The sequence below is a fragment of the Plecotus auritus genome (genome assembly GCF_963455305.1).
Source record: "Plecotus auritus genome assembly, chromosome: 14".
NCBI classification, from domain to species: Eukaryota; Metazoa; Chordata; class Mammalia; order Chiroptera; family Vespertilionidae; genus Plecotus; species Plecotus auritus.
In genome coordinates this window covers 5,699,948-5,716,289 of record NC_137780.1, presented here as the reverse complement: position 1 = coordinate 5,716,289, position 16,342 = coordinate 5,699,948, and the positions used below count along the sequence as shown (strand labels likewise).

At 50.6% G+C, this 16,342-nt stretch overlaps 1 protein-coding gene across 1 annotated transcript in view; it reads right to left on the bottom strand.

Annotated features, from left to right (window-relative positions):
* The window catches only part of RYR2 (ryanodine receptor 2), a 203,519-nt gene extending 187,394 nt beyond the window's left edge, over positions 1–16,125 (bottom strand). The window contains exons 1-2 of the mRNA XM_080651042.1: positions 15,966–16,125; positions 4,953–5,072 (exon numbers count right to left, since the gene is read on the bottom strand). Of these exons, the coding sequence (XP_080507168.1) occupies positions 4,953–5,072; positions 15,966–16,013 (168 nt within the window). The 5' untranslated portion in view covers positions 16,014–16,125. The remainder of the gene's footprint in view (positions 1–4,952; positions 5,073–15,965) is intronic.
* Between the last annotated feature and the right edge of the window lie 217 nt (positions 16,126–16,342).

The window sequence follows — 16,342 nt, the reverse complement described above, 5'->3', positions numbered from 1 at the left end:
GGTGAGGGAGGCCGACGGGAAGGGGATGGGGACGCCGCCTCACCTGCGAGATAGAAGGCGTCGAGCATGGCGTCTCCTCGAAGTCCACCTCCCGGAGCAGTTGGCGCTCCCGCCAGGCGCTGGGCCGCCCTGACAGGCTTCCCCCGGCCCTGCCGCGACGGGACAGCGGGCGCTGAGGGGACTCCCGCCTCCGCGGTAAGTGGCAGCTCGAGGGCACCTTCCTTGGTCCCGCCTCCGCGGTGAGTGGCAGGTGCAGCTCATTGGGACCCTCCTTGGTCCCGCCTCCGCGGTGAGTGGCAGGTGCAGCTCCTTGGGACCCTCCTTGGTCCCGCCTCCGCGGTGAGTGGCAGGTGCAGCTCATTGGGACCCTCCTTGGTCCCGCCTCCGCGTTGAGTGGCAGGTGCAGCTCCTTGGGACCCTCCTTGGTCCCACCTTCACATTGAGTGGCAGGCGACTGTGCCTCCAGAGGCAGGAGGTGACCAGCGCCTTTGCGCCAGAGACCCCGCGGCAGGAAGCAAGACTATTTTTTTTGTTTACAATTTTTTAAAAATATATTTTTATTGATTTCAGGGAGGAAGGGAGAGGGAGAGGGAGATAGAAACATCAATGACGAGAGAAAATCAGGCATCGGCTGCCTCCTGCACGCCCCCACTGGGGATTGAGCCGGCAACCGCGGCCTGTGCCCTGACCAGGACTGGTTCATAAGTTGATGCTCAACCCCTGAGCCACGCCAGGGGAAGCAAGTCTATTTTTAAAGTGATTCTTCTATCATCCAGCATTTATCTTCTACTGACATTTTTATTATTCAAAAATTCTCCCTTGAATAAGAAGAGCAGTTCATCTGGAATATCACAACTCATATGCATCATTAATATCCTAATGCATTCTTTATGGTGGTGAATAATACCCTGAAATGAGAAGTCACTGAAGATAAAATATTGCTCTATCATGTTCCATTATGGGAGGAAATACTTTTAATTAAAGCAATGCCATCGAAACTGGGGGAAACAGGAAGAACTTGGGATATTTTTCTATCGCAAGGCTCACCTTCCTGTTTGGAAAGCCTGATAAAATCACGTCTTGTTTTATGCATACGGTTGATATGAACCAGCCTGAGAAATGCAGAATCATTGAAGTGTTGTGAACAAATCTTAAAGACCCTCTTACTTGCTCCGGCCTGTGTCCACGAATAGTGAGACCAGAAAACTATTTTGGTAACATTCAAGTCATTCAACAAGAATCATTTTGTTTTCAATGAAATTTTCTTTTTTGAGGGGACACTTTATGACTATTGACAAATGATTTGCCTAAGACTATCACTGGTCCCCTTTCTAACTGGATGTAAACTTGAGTTTGTGTGTGCGCACTGTCACTCCATATATCTGTATGTTTCAATGTAACTTCTAACTTCTCTGTGTATGTGAAGGCTACTGATACACTGATAACCAGCTATGTTGTGGATTTCTCTCAGAAATCCATCTGTTGCCATAGTTTATCCATGGGCGATTTGGGGATTCTTACCAGGGGTCCTCAAACTACAGCCCGCGGGCCACATGGGGCCCGCTGAGGATATTTATCCGGCCCGCCGGGTGCTGCTGCCTGTCCTGCTTAGCAGCCGACGCGTCCCGGGCCCGCAGTGCGCATAGGAATTTGTTCATAGTTTTTTTTTTAAACTATAGTCCGGCCCTCCAACGGTCTGAGGGACAGTGAACTGGCCCCCTGTTTAAAAAGTTTGAGGACCCCTGAATCAAATCATCGGCAACGAGGGATACTTTACCTCTTCATATCCAAACTGTCTCCATGTCTACTTATATCTGTTCTTACCTCCAACACGTGCACAGCAGTGATACCAAACATCCTTCTTTAAGTTACACCTTATTCTAACCACCTGTGTTCCCTGGGAAAAGGTGCTGAATTTTGAACTGAAGAGTGTGTGTGTGTGTGTGTGTGTGTGTGTGTGTGTGTGTAAAATAATGTTAAGATACTATCCATCAAGTCCTATTTTATTAATATTTGAAACAAGTAGGTTTTGAATGTTGGCATGACTTGTCCTTATGCTCAGAGATGTCCAAATGGACATGTACTAATATGAAAACTTGTATTCCTGGAGCCTTGGGTCTGAGCCACTCTTGGATCCCTGGAACGAACCTCACACGGCCACCATGTAGGTTTTATGTTTTCATGCAACATTGGTTTCCTTCTTAAACAGTGTATTTCAGATTTCTAAGTCAATATTCTTCAGTGCAATTGATCTATGTTTTTGCAAAGTAATTTTTAATCTATGTTATACATACTTGGTGAAATAAAATTTGGAAGTTTTCTTCTTTTGCTCTGCTTTGACATAATTTAAGTAGCCTTATTAAGTAGGAGTTATCTAACCATGCATTTCTTTCTTTTTTTTAAAATATATTTTATTGATTTTCTACAGAGAGGAAGGGAGAGGACAGAGAGTTAGAAACATCGATGAGAGAGAAACATCGATCAGCTGCCTCCTGCACACCCCCCACTGGGGATGTGCCCGCAACCAAGGTACATGCCCCTGACCGGAATCAAACCCGGAACCCTTCAGTCCGCAGGCCGACGCTCTATCCACTGAGCCAAACCAGCTAGGGCTAACCATGCATTTCTTACCAAAAAATTTTTTTACTACTTTATTTTCTGATAATTACTCTATTCAGACTTCCTGCAGTAAACTTATTTTTTCTGAAAAATAATACATTTCATGAAGATTTTCAAATCCACTTGCATATAACTGAGCAAATGATTCTCATCATTGATGTTTCTATCTCTCTCTTCCTCCCTTATAACTTCATTTCCTCTATTTTGATCATTATCCCTTTCTTCCCCTTATTTAAATTCAAATATTTAAATATTTGTGCTTTCTCCTTTTTTCTTGACTAATGGTTTGATTATTGATTTTTTTCAAAGAACAAATTTATTAACTCATCAGTTTCCTTTTTATCTTTATTAATTCCATCCTGCTGCTTTCTTTTGTTTACTTTGTTGTTCTCTTTCTAGTTTTTTAATTTGGTTGTTTAATTTCTTTTAAAATTTTTATTAATATATCCATTTAATGATAAATATTTTATTCTGAAAACTTCCTTAGTTATATCGCACATAATCTAAAAGATCATGTATTCATTTATACTATGTCCGAGAAATTCTTCAATTTTGTTTGATATTTCTCACTTGACCCAAAATTTATTCAATAGTGTGCTTTTTAATTTTCAGGTAGAAGGAACTTTGGTGTCTTTTTAGCCTTTTTTTAATAATTAATTTCTAGGTTTATTCCATTATAGTCAGGTTTGTATTACTGCTACTCTTTGGAATTGACTGAGATTTTCTTTTTGGCTTAAAATGTGGTCAAATACGGTCCACATTATTTAATGTTGTATCTGAAGCCTTGACAATGTATACCTTCTTTCAGATTTAAACAGAGGTCAACCTCATTGACCTTTTACATTAAATAGTTTTCACTTATTTTTTCTCCAGTTAATAAGTATCAGAAACAAAAATAAAAAGCCATCCATATAAAGGGTATACAGCAAATACCTGTAAGGACGAATTATAAATAACTAGTTGGAACCATCCGATTTAATGTTTACATTTCCTGCAAGAAAATCTACGCTGGAATCATGAACCATGCTCTTTGGGGCCAACATCAGCCGGAATAAATATCCTAGGAGCGTGCGCCCGTCTTCTGAAGAAGTCCTGCTTTTGATTAAAAGATTCTCTAGCTTCTGATATTTCTGGGATCCTTTCCAGGAGCCCACACATAATTTACAGTGGCTGACTACTCACGGCCAACAATCATTGTTCTCCCCTCCTTTGTACCAAATGCAGGGGAGGCCAAAATGAGGGAGAAAAGGGCCATCTCTGATATTCTACCAGGGAAAGCCAAGTCCAGATATATCTCCATGAAACACATCTGTATCCAGGCTTATGTGTTCCATGTCATGTTGACCATCAAAACCATCTCAGGGGCTGCCCCGTTCCAGCCAGTACAAAACATCAGAAACCATAGGGAACGAGCACATTCCTTCCTACCTAGGGGCACGAGAATCGCCTGGTTCTTCCTCGATCCAGAACGTTCCAGGAGTTAGTACTGCTCACTGTTTGTGTCATCCCCATCTGCTCAAGGGTCTCCCCACCCTCTGGGGCAGGAGGCCTCCCCCCCGCCCCCCCCCCCCGCCACCTCATCACGCGCTGCCCTAGCTCCCTGCTTTTCCTGTGGCCCTTAGTTCTGAAATCACATCACGCATTTGCTGACTCGTCCGCTGGAAAATAAACATCATGGGAAGGACTTTCTCATTGTCGTGCACAATCCTATCTGAGCTATCCGTAAGGGGCAGGGGCTCAGTTAAGAACCTGCCCAATGGGGAGCAACACTGGTCATGCCCAATTCATGCCCAAACCACAGAAAACAGTAGCGTGCCCATAAATGACCTCCATGCCCATAAATGACCTCCACGCCCACAAGTGACCTCCATGCCCACAAATGACCTCCATGCCCACAAATGACCTCCGTGCCCACAAATGACCTCCGTGCCCATAAATGACCTCCACGTCCACAAATGACCTCTATGTCCACAAGTGACCTCCACGCCCACAAGTGACCTCCACGCCCACAAGTGACCTCCACGCCCACAAGTGACCTCCACGCCCACAAATGACCTCCACGCCCACAAATGACCTCTACGTCCACAAGTGACCTCCATGCCCACAAGTGACCTCCATGCCCACAAGTGACCCCCACGCCCACAAGTGACTCCCACGCCCACAAGTGACCTCCACGCCACAAGTGACCTCCACGCCCATAAATGACCTCCACGCCCATAAATGACCTCCACGCCCACAAATGACCTCCACGCCCATAAATGACCTCCACGCCCATAAATGACCTCCATGCCCAGCAAACCCGGACTCCCAATGGCCTCCCAGCATGACCGCACCTTGGAATTGGAGGTGGACTCCAGGAAACAGAGCCTGTTGCCAAACCCTTCCGCCGCCAGGCACAGTTTCTGCTGCTCCTTGTGGGCGGCCGCCGTGCACTGCAGCACCACCTCGTCGTCCTGTGGGACAGAGGGACAGAGGGACAATCAGAGGCAGGACAGTCTGAACCAGACCTACAAGCATACACTTCAGTGCATTGCAAACACCAGGGTAAAATTAAAACTGCCAGAAAACACACTGAACCCATTCATGGAGGAGGTGGGGGGCGGGGGGAGTGAGGGCCGGACTGGCGGGGCTCAGTGCTTGAGCAACGACCTGTGAACCAGGAGGTCATGGTTTGATTCCTAGGTTGCAGGCTTGATCCCCAGTAGGGGGCGTGCAAGAGGCAGCCAACCCATGATTCTCACTGGTCATTGATGTTTCTATCTCTCTCTCCCTCTCCTTTCCTCTCTGAAATCAATAAAATATATATATATTTTTAAAAGACACCCTTTAATGGCTTCTCCTTGCACTAAGGAAAAAGACCCCAAAAATACTTTAGCCTGCAAGGCCCAGCCCTGAGTGGTCTAGTGCCAGCCCAACATTCCCCCCTAATCAGCCTCCCTCGGTCCCCTGCTCCCGCCGGACCACTGCACCTACCATTAGACCGGCTCCCCCTCAGTTAAGACCTACCCATCTTTCACATCCCCACGCCAGCATCCTTTCCAGAGCCTGCATGACCTGCCGGGCTATCTCAGTGCCTCTATTTCGTGCTCTGCAGCCCACTCGATACACGATTCCTCATACACCACTTTATAATCACTCACAAACCCGGGCTGCGAGCTGACAAATGGAGCTGCTTTTTAGAACTGGCCAGGTAAGACCCTATTTCATTCCCAATTAAAGCTGGTATTGTAGGATCTCACCAAGAGATTCCATGGGTACATGCAGGAACAGGGAATACTGGGAGAAAATTACTGGTCTTGTCTATTACATTGATGATGCCTTCCCACAATCAAGCAAATCCAACAAATTGTACGCCTCAAAAGTCAAGAAGTACACTGAGCGACTGTGGCCATTGAAGAGTCCTTCGCGTCACACAGGTATGAAACCTGGGCTCTCATTATGCCAATCTTTCAAAATGTTCATCCAGGGTTAGACCTTCCATAACTGGTTGGCCCTCGGTTATGTCCTGACTAGAGGCCCAGTGAACGAAATTCGTGCATGGGGGGGAGGGAGGTCCCCTCAGCCCAGCCTGCACCCTCTCCAATCTGGGACCCCTCGGGGGATGTCCGACTGCCGCTTTAGGCCCGATCCTGGGGATTGGGCCTAAACCTGCAGTCGGACATCCCTCTCACAATCCAGGACCACTGGCCCCTAACTGCTCACCTGCCTGCATGCCTGATTGCCCCTAACTGGCCCCCCATGCTGGCCTGGTCACCCCCAACTGCCCCGCCCGCCAGCCTGGTCACCCCTTGCCCCCCCTGCTGGCCTGGTTGCTCCTTACTGCCCCCCCGCCAGCCTGGTTGCCCCTCATTGCCCCCCCTGCAGGCTTGGTTGCCCCACACACCTGCTGTTTAGTCGTTTGGTCATCCCTCACTAACCCCCGTGCCGGCCTGGTTGCCCACGCAGCCTGTTCGGTCGTCCATTTGGTTGTTTCAGTTGCAATGATCGCTTAGGCTTTTATATATATAGATTATGTTCCCACAGTTCCAACCCCAAGGTCCACCACGTGCCCATACATAACCTCCCATGGTGACTGCCCAGTAGGTCAGACTAAACTCTGGAAACCAGATGTCCAATGAGCACAGATGGTTTAGTTAACGCCTCAGGCAGTCACATCGCCATCCAACTTAGACCACTGCACATAGAAAATGCTCCACAAATATACGTGGAGTTGAATCTCCTTTGTTCAACGCTCCTGTATTCTGCCCGGCTGGCATGACTCAGTGGTTGAATGTCAACCTAGGAACCAGGAGGTCATGATTCGATTCCCAGTCAGGACACGTGCCCAGGTTGCAGGCTTGATCCCCAGTGTGGGATATGCAGGAGGCAGCTGGTCCATGATTCTCTCTCATCATTGATGTTTCTCTCTCCCTCTCTGAAATCAATAAAAATGTATTTTAAAAATGCCCCTGTATTCTCCCTGTTGGGCTGTGCCCTTATAACCCTTTAGAAGAGGCATCTACTACTGGGGGGAGGGAGGGCAGCATTCCAGGCGATTCTGCGCTGAGTAAATAAGACGTGATTTCTGATGCCAAGTCGGCTACAGTAGGACACGTGGAAAACAGCCATCAAACAACATCGACAGCTTCTTTCAAACACTCATTCGTCATTGAACAAATGTTTACGGAGAACATAACCCGTGCGAGGAAATCTTAAATCTCCTCAGCACCCGAGATACATGGCTGAGTAAGTCCAAGGTCATGAACTCATGACTAGGCTCCCATTCTGGCAGAAGAAAGACAATAAACACCCACACACTAAATCAGTAAAGTATGTTAGAAGTGAAACTTCCAGGAAAACACTGGGGCCGTCGGAGGAGGCTCGGGAGAGCTGCTGGGGTACCGTACAGAGACTGAAATTCTGAGCAGTCGGCCCCTGAGACCTGAAGCAGAGGGAGGGTGAGCCACGTGCCCGACCCCCCCCTCCCAAACCCCTGTCTGCAGGAGGAGGGACAGGGCACCCCCTGCACTGGAACCCAGGAGGCTGCCCTAGCAGCAGAAGCAGAGGAGCGTGGGAAGGATGTAGCCAGCAGGTCAGAGGTCATGTGGGGGCGGCGGGGGGGCGGGGGGCGGCAGATCATGAGGGGCCTTGTGCCCAGTGCAAGACCTTGCCTTTCACTGAGGGAGTGGGGAGCCACTGGGGCTTGTACTAACGCAGCCCACAAGCAGGATGGATGGACCTGGCTAGTATTATGCTAAGTGAAATAAGCCAGTCGAAGAAAGCAAATATCACATGATCTCACTTATTTGCGGCATCTAATGAGCAGAATGAACTGACCAACAAAATAAGACCCGAAGCAGGGAGGTGTGGAAAAGACTGAATGCCTCGATGTGGGGTTGGAGGGATGAGAAGAAATAAATCAAAGAACTTATATACTTACTAGAGGCCCAGTGCACGAAATTCGTGCACTCGGGGGGTGGGTGAGGTCCCTCAGCCCAGCCTGCGCCCTCTTGCAGTGCAGTCCAGGAGCCCTTGGGAAATGTCTGACTGATGGCTGGTGGGAGCAGGCCTAAGCCAGCAGTCGGACATCCTTAGCGCTGCTGGGGAGGCGGGAGAGGCTCCCACCACCGGCTGTGACCCCGGTTTCTGGCACACTGACCAACAAGGGGCAGCTCCTGTTGAGCGTCTGCCCCCTGGTGGTCAGTGCACATCATAGCAACCGGTCGTTCTGCTATTCGGTTGATTTGCATATTAGCCTTTTATTATATAGGATAGGCATTAGCCCGTGGACACGGGCAATAGGGTGGTGAAGACGTGGGGGGCGGGGCTGGGAGGATGGAGGTAAACGGGGGGAAGAGGGGAGATATCTGTGATGCTATCAACAATAAAAAGTTTATTTAAAAAATAAAAATATATTAAAGAATATGGCTGGTTAAAAACAAACAAACAGGAGACCTCCTGGGTTGACCGCTTTGCTCAGGGGACACGATGCTGACTCAGACGGGGTGGTGGCCGTGGACATGAAGAGAAGTGATCAGATTCTGGGTCTATTTTGCGTTCCCTGGGGGCCTCCTGTGCTCCAGGAACTGTGGTAAGGGGTCAGACATTTATCTGATGGATTCCATCATCACAGCTAACTTTATGGGCATATGGCCACATAAAACGTTATCTATATGATGTTTTCTTGTAGCGAGTATAGTCATCAGAGCAAAGGAGTTGAGACAATTTATATATTAAAAAAAAGAAAGAAAGTAAAAGAAGCCCTTGCCCTAGCTGGTTTGACTCAGTGGACAGAAAGTCGGCCTGCGGACCAAAGGGTCCTGGGTTCGATTCCGGGCAAGGGCACATACAACGGTTGCAGGCTCCTCTCCAGGCCCTGGTCGGTGTGCGTGCAGGAGGCAACCAATCGATGTGTTTCTCTCACATCGATGTTTCTCTCTGTCTTTCCCTCTCTCTTCCACTCTCCCTAAAAGTCAATGGAAAAATATCCTCGGGTGAGGATTAACAAGAACACAACAAAAAGCCCCTATTTTTACTCTTTAAATATATATATATATTTTTACTCTTTAAATATATATATATATATATATATATATATATATATATATATATATTTATTTATTTATTTATTTCAGAGAGAGGAAGGCAGAGGGAGAGAGATATAGAAACATCAATGATGAGAGAAAACCACTGATGGGCTGCCTTCTGCACGCCCCCTACTGGGGCTGGAGCCCACAACCAGAGCATGTGCCCTGACCCGGAATCGAACCCTCCTGGTTCATAGGTCGAGTCTCAACCACTGAGCCACACTTGTCCGGGTTACTGTTGCATGAAGTCTATATTCATTTAAAAAAAACACAGGCAGTTCTCAATTTGTACATTAATACAGGGCCATAAAAATGACTGTACACACCAAGCTGAGAACATTGTTATGGGGTACATACATGTGATTGACATTTGGCATGCTCTTAAACACAGGTACACATTATGTCATCTACACCCAGGAGGTACGGTGAGAGGTACCGTATCTGATGTCATAGGGGCAAAAGGCGATACATTTTTAATTATGCATCTGATGCCTGGTAAGCACGTGGTCTGGCCGGTTTGGAGCGTATCCCATCATCCTCGTCACCTCAGAAGCGGTTTCCTTTAAGAGAGTGCTGTGGGCAGTGACCGCGGGCACCGAGGAGACTCACGCATTCTTCGCTGTTAACTGCAGACATCAGATGGAAGCTTTTACTTGTACATCACTGATGTTAAGTGTGAAACCAACTGGGATTTGCACCCTTAAATAGAGTTAATGCCTAGATTTTGTTTTAAAAAAAACCACATACACAGAGAGAGAGAGAAGTACAAGCTATCAACTGTGAATGCAGTCTAGTGCCAATTCCATAAAAATATAATGTGTATGGAAATTAAAATATCTCTTAAAATGTACATTGCGCCCTCACCGGTTTGGCTCAGTGGATAGAACGTCGGCCTGCGGACTCAAGGGTCCCAGGTTTGATTCCGGTCAAGGGCATGTACCTTGGTTGTGGGCACATCCCCAGTAGGGGGTGTGCAGGAGGCAGCTGATCGATGTTTCTCTCTCATCGATGTTTCTAACTCTCTATCCCTCTTCCTTCCTCTCTGTAAAAAATCAATAAAATTTATTTTTAAAAATGTAAATTGCTGAATTCTCTTTTAAAAATTACTAAAATTTCCCTGGCCGGGCAGCTTGGGTGTTTAGAGCATCGTCACCATATACCAAGGTTGCCGCAGGTTGAGTCCCTGATCAAGGCACATACAAGAATCAAACAATAAATAAGTGGCTCAGTGGTTGAGTGTCGACCTATGAACCAGGAGGTCAGAGTTTGATTCCTGGTCAGGGCACATGCCTGGGGTTTCAGGCTCGATCCCCAGTAGGGGGCATGCAGGAGGCAGCTGATCAATGATTTTTCTCTCATCATTGATGTTTCTATCTCTCTCTCCCTCTCTTTTCCTCTCTAAAATCAATAAATAAGTGGAACAAATCGATGTTTCTCTTTCTCTTCTCTCTCTCCCTGAAATATATATATATATATATATATATATATATATATATATATATAGAGAGAGAGAGAGAGAGAGAGAGAGAGAGAGAGACTGAACAGCTGAGCTTTTAAACATAGTGGGAGAACCACAGGCAGTTACTATCCGCTGAATCATTCTATTTCCTAAGATATTTCAACATGTTCCCCCGATCTGGCCCGTCAGGAAATTGTTCTAATACATTCCAAGGCTCTCCATTTGCTGGAGATTACTTACAAATGCCTATACGAACCCTGCAATCTTTTTGAGTCGGTAGCCAGGATAAAGAAAACCCACTAGCATTGGGAATTCTCTCTGGTCCTGAGACACGCCTGCCTCCAGCCCCATCACCAGCACCAGGCGACATCCAAGCAGGACACGCCCAGCTTGGCACCCGCAAAGCTCTCACTTTAATTGCTTACCAAGAGGTCCCCGGCAGAAAATGAAATTATGCAAAACTCACCTAAAACCAAATGGAAACACTGTGTGCTCTCCAATTACGTAAAGCAGCCAGTAATTAAATATCTGCAAAACGACGGTGGGGGGTGGCTACGTGCCCAGTTATGAAAGCGGGGTGGGAGGGGAACCTGGCTCCATCCATCACCCCTCCATCTTCCCAGGACTCTCTCTGTGGCTCTCTCCCATCCGAAGGAAAAGAAAGAACCAAGCTCTTTCTTTTTTAGATATCTTTTTATTGATCTCAGAGAGGAAGGAGAGAGAGAGAGAGAGAGAGAGAGAGAGAGAGAGAGAGAGAGAGAGAAACATCAGTGATGAGAGAGAATCATGGATGGGCTGCCTCCTGCACGCCCCACACTGGGGATGGAGCCCACAACCCGGGCATGTGCCCTGACCAGGAATCAAACCATGACCTCCTGGTTTATAGGTCGACACTCAACCATTGAGCCAGGCTGGCCGGGCACCAAGAACTTTCTTTCAACCTTGCTTGCCCCTCAAGCTTCCACCGCCTCCCTCTTGCTCCTCCTCCCAGGTGGGGTGAAGTCTCCCTCGCCCTCGGATCCTCCTCTGCTTCCTGCCGCCCTCCCACCTCCTGTGTGCCCTGCAGGCTGGCATCTGCCTCCCCCTCCTCTGGGGACCGTGCCAACGTCTCTCAGGCGCCTTCCTCTCAGCCCGCAGAGCGCCCCTCCCGCCCTGTATCCCAGACCACCATCTACATTGCCAGCCCGGCCGGTGTGGCTCAGTGGCTGAACGTCAATCTATGAACCAGGAGGTCACGGTGTGATTCCCAGTCGATCCCCAGTAGGAGGCGTGCGGGAGGCAGCCAATCAATGATTCTCTCTCATCACTGATGTTTCTCTCTCTCCTCTCCCTTCCTCTCTGAAATCAATAAACATTTTTTTTAAAAAAAAAACGTATTTAAAAAAATTTTTCCAGGCCGTTAGCACACCAGTGGCATCCAAGTCTGTCTCCTTGGGCCCATCCTCTCTCCAAAACGCTACACCCACGTTTCCAGCTCCCGCCGGCATGAGCTCCCGGGGGCTGCCTGACAAAGCCCCACAGACCAGGGGCTCCGACACCAGAGGAAGGCAGTTGTGTGGCTCTGGAGCGGGTTCAAGGTGTCCGCAGGGTCCGTTGCTTCTGAGGTTGTGGAAGCAGCTGGCTCCGGCCTCCCGCCTGGATCCGGGGGCCTTTGGTGCCACAATGCCATCTGCACACGGTTCTCTGGGGTCTTCACATCCACCATCCTCCCTCTCTGCTTGTCTGAACCCAAATTTCCCCTTTTTCTCAGGACGCCAGTCCGAATGGATTGGGGCCCACCTAGGTAGCTTATTGGAACTTGATCGCCTCTAGCAAGATCACGCTCCAATAAGATCCCTTTCTGGGGTACTGAGGGTCCAGCATGTCATCGTGGGGGCTGCTGGGGGGACACAAGTCAGTCCATGACATACTCCAAACCAGCCCCACCGCCTTCCCCCAAAGCCTCCACGTGTGCACGTTGCTTTGCGTCTCCTAAGCTCATCTCGGTCCTTTTCTTCCCCTTACATCTGATCAGGTGCCAATGGCACTCACCCTTCCTCCACCCGCTCTCTCCCACCGCCCCTTCTCGGGGCCACAAAGCTTAGGAACATCCACCAGGTCCACAGTCACCGTCTGCTAACCCGCCTCAGAGCTCCAGTCTCCTCTGCCTCTTTTTATTCCAATTTATCTTATAAACTGCTGCCACATTCATCCTCCTCACGGACAGCTCTGACCCATTTCCCTCCCTGGAGTGGGGGCAAAAGAAAAAATAACCTCGAAGGCCTTCTTACCTTATAAACCCTGGTCCCTGTGGCCTCAAGGCTCCCCACACCCCCAGGGTCACCACAGCCCGCACTCCACATCGTCTCTTTCCAGACACAGTCCCACCCTCTCCTGCGGTCAGTCAAGGTCCTGCCAAGAAGAGACAGTCCTCTCACAGGGTGTCAGTGAGAGGCACTTAAGGAAGAGACCAGGAGAGGCAGCGAGGGCCAGGGGTCCAACTGAGAAGGACACACACCCAGTGGCCAGCAGGGGGCACTGTGACCGGGCTTCTATCTGAGGTGACAGGAGGACAGTGTCCCCAGGGCCCAGCGGAACAGCACTGCCCTGGACACAGAGCAGGAGAGGAGTAGACAGTGTGTCAGGGATGGAAAGTGAAGGTGCAGCCCGCCCGGCGTGGCTCAGTGGTTGAGTGTCAACCTATGAATCAGGAGGTCACAGTTCAATTCCCGGTCAGGGCACATGCCCAGGTTGGGGACTCAGTCCCCAGTGTGGGGTGTGCAGGAGACAGCCGATCCATGATTTCCCTCATCACTGATGTTTCTCTCTCTCTCCCTCTCCCTTCCTCTCTGCAATCAATAAAAATGTATTTTTTAAAATGATGCTCTAATCAAAATATATGAAGTGTCTTCACAATTATTCTCTCTTAATGATTAACTGTTTGATTTTCTTTTTGTAAGCACAAGAGCTTCATTATAACCTATAACTATTTTAACTAACGTACAGATTGTTGATACTCGCCAGCGATCCGCTAAGGAAGGAAGGAAGAAGGAAGGAAGGAAGGAAGGAAGGAAGGAAGGAAGGAAGGAAGGAAGGAAGGAAGGAAAGAAGGAAGGAAGGAAGAAGGAAGGAAGGAAGGAAGGAAGGAAGGAAGGAAGGAAAGAAGGAAGGAAGGACTCACATGGATAAGGTTGCACGCAACAGAGAACTAAACGCCCCAGAAAAAGAATGTACTATAAGAACTACATTCTCTCCCTTACTAGCTCCCTTAGCATTTCTGAACCATGAACACTCTCAGGGTAAGAGACTGAGGTGGGAGGGAGCCGGGGCAGGCAGAGGAGTGGGTCAACAATGCGAGAATTCCCACATTAACAGTCTAAAATGTAGAGAAAAGGCATGTTTCCTTTTAGATGTTCATGCTTACACCAAAAAAAAATCCCCCGGCTCCCCTGTGCTACCTCCTTCAAGGTCATTTATCATCAGCACAACCACCCACGGTGCTTTATCAAAAGAACAATCCCAGCCTGGGACTGCCAGACCTCCGCAGACCTCCGCCGGGCACCCACTTATCAGAGGTGTCGCAGGGCTGACAGACAGCTGTCTGGGGACACAGCCTTCGCATGACTTTATATGTGCAGGACCCCGGCGGCGAGCGGGCGACCTGGCTGCCCATTAAGTATTCTGATAACACTGCCTCCCGGAGCTCGGCTTCTATGCTAAGCCTGCAGATGCCCTGGCGTGCATGAAGCCTTCTGAGATAGTCTAGCTCATTTTAACCCTGTGCATCCTGGGAAAAGGAATTTTAAAGTGACACAGAACTGTTCAATTCAGGTGTTTCGCCACCTGAAAAAAAGATCTCGTGGTTTTTGAGAAACATCTGCCCACGTGTCTTTTTTAGTATTTTTAAAAACCTTATAGACAGTTTTCCACTAAATAAAATAAACGGTATGACGAGGAGGCTTAAAATACTTCCCCATAAGCAAGGTTTTAGGGAACAGGGTCTTCCCAGCAGGGTCTTGGGCCAGCAGCACATGGAATGTGCATGAACGCACATGGAATGCGCATGACAGCACATAACAGGCACATGGACTGTGCATACAGGCAGCCATGAGGTCGAGTCGTTCGCCTTCTGGTGTGTACCCTGGATTCCATCCTTCCCCAAACCCCCTTAACACAAAAAGAAGCGCCCCCCCCAAAAAAAAATCAGAGGAGGAAAACACGGTCACGTACACCGTTCTCGGACAAATGGACTGTTTTCAGTGGCTTAGCTCCCAAATCCATCAAAACTATTTTCCCACCTAAAAGTTACCATGTGGTTAATGTTTCAAAATGTAAAATGTATCCATAACTACCTGGGATTGTGGCGGTGACTGTAACCGGGAGTTGGCATCTCTGTCCCCTGTTGAGGGAAGAGGTGATCCTGGGAGGGGGTTGGGGGAGCCCTGTCGGGAAACATCCTTCAGAAGGAGGGTGGGAGGATGGAGTGGATGGGGGCACAGGCTGCTCCCATCTAACTGGGTTATTCTCCGCAAGGAGAGGGAGGCTCTTGTCGCCGTGGAGGCGGGCAGCGCCTTTGCCCGCCCGGGAAGGCTCTGCAGCGAGCGCGGAGCGGCGAGGACGGAGCGGTGCCAAGAAGAAAATACGGTCCTAGCGCGGAGCCGGCCTCTCCCCGCGGCCCCGGCGTGGAAATTCCAGGCAGCCACCTGCCCGGGCGCGCACACACGCGCACTCACACGCACCCTCTGCGCGGCGCCCGGCACCGCGAAGCAGCGTTTAGGGAACAACACGTCCGCGATGCCCCCGCCTCCGCGCGCCACTGGCTTCCCGGCCCTTCCACGTCCCGCAGGCGCTACCGGCACCCGCGTTCACAGCCCCGCGGCCCATGCCGGGAGCGCCATGGCCACGCAGCGACCCGGTCCCCTTTTAGACCCGGAACCGAGGGCAACCTCGTCCTGCACCCCCTCCCGGCGGGGGCCGCAGCGCGCGCTGCGCCAAGAGGGCGAATTCTGGGTGCGTGCGGGCGCGGGGCCAGCCCGAAAGCCGAGACCCAGCCCCGCGCCCTCCCGGCTGGCCCGTCCTCCGTCTGCCCGTTGGGTCCCAGTCCGCTGGCTGGTCCACCCTGACCGGCCTCCAGCTCCCCGATGCTGTCCTCGGTGCCAGGGACCAGCCCGTGCGCCCCCGCCCGCCTCGCTCCGTGCCCCGGGGTCCACACACGCGGACACGCATCTTGTCTCCCCCGCCCCGCACGCACGCCTGCACCGCTGGGGACCCCCCGGCCCGCGCCCCCGCCCCCGCCCGGCTCCCCACCCCGTGCCCTTCCCGAGGGATCCGCGGGCGCTTACGGTCCGCAGGAACTGGATCTCGTCCTCGCCCTCGCCCGTATCGGCCATGGCTCCCGCCTGCCGGCCCCGCGCCCCTCGCCGCTGTTCCTGCTGCCGCTGCGGCCGCCGCTGCCCAGAGCCGGGCGGAGGGGCCGGGCGCCGGGGGCCAGGAGCAGGCGGCCCTGCTGCACCGTGGAGGCGGAGGCGGAGGCGGAGGCGGCGGTGGCTGTGGCGGCGGGCGGGCGGGGCCTCCCTGCGCTGCGCGGAGAGGACGCGGGGACCCGCACCCGGCGCGCCCGCAGCGGCGAATGCTTGGCGGGTGCTTCAGCCCAAGGGTGCGCCTGGCCAGAGGCGGGTTGGCGCGCGGGGGCGGAGCGGGAGCCGCGGGAGGGCCGGCC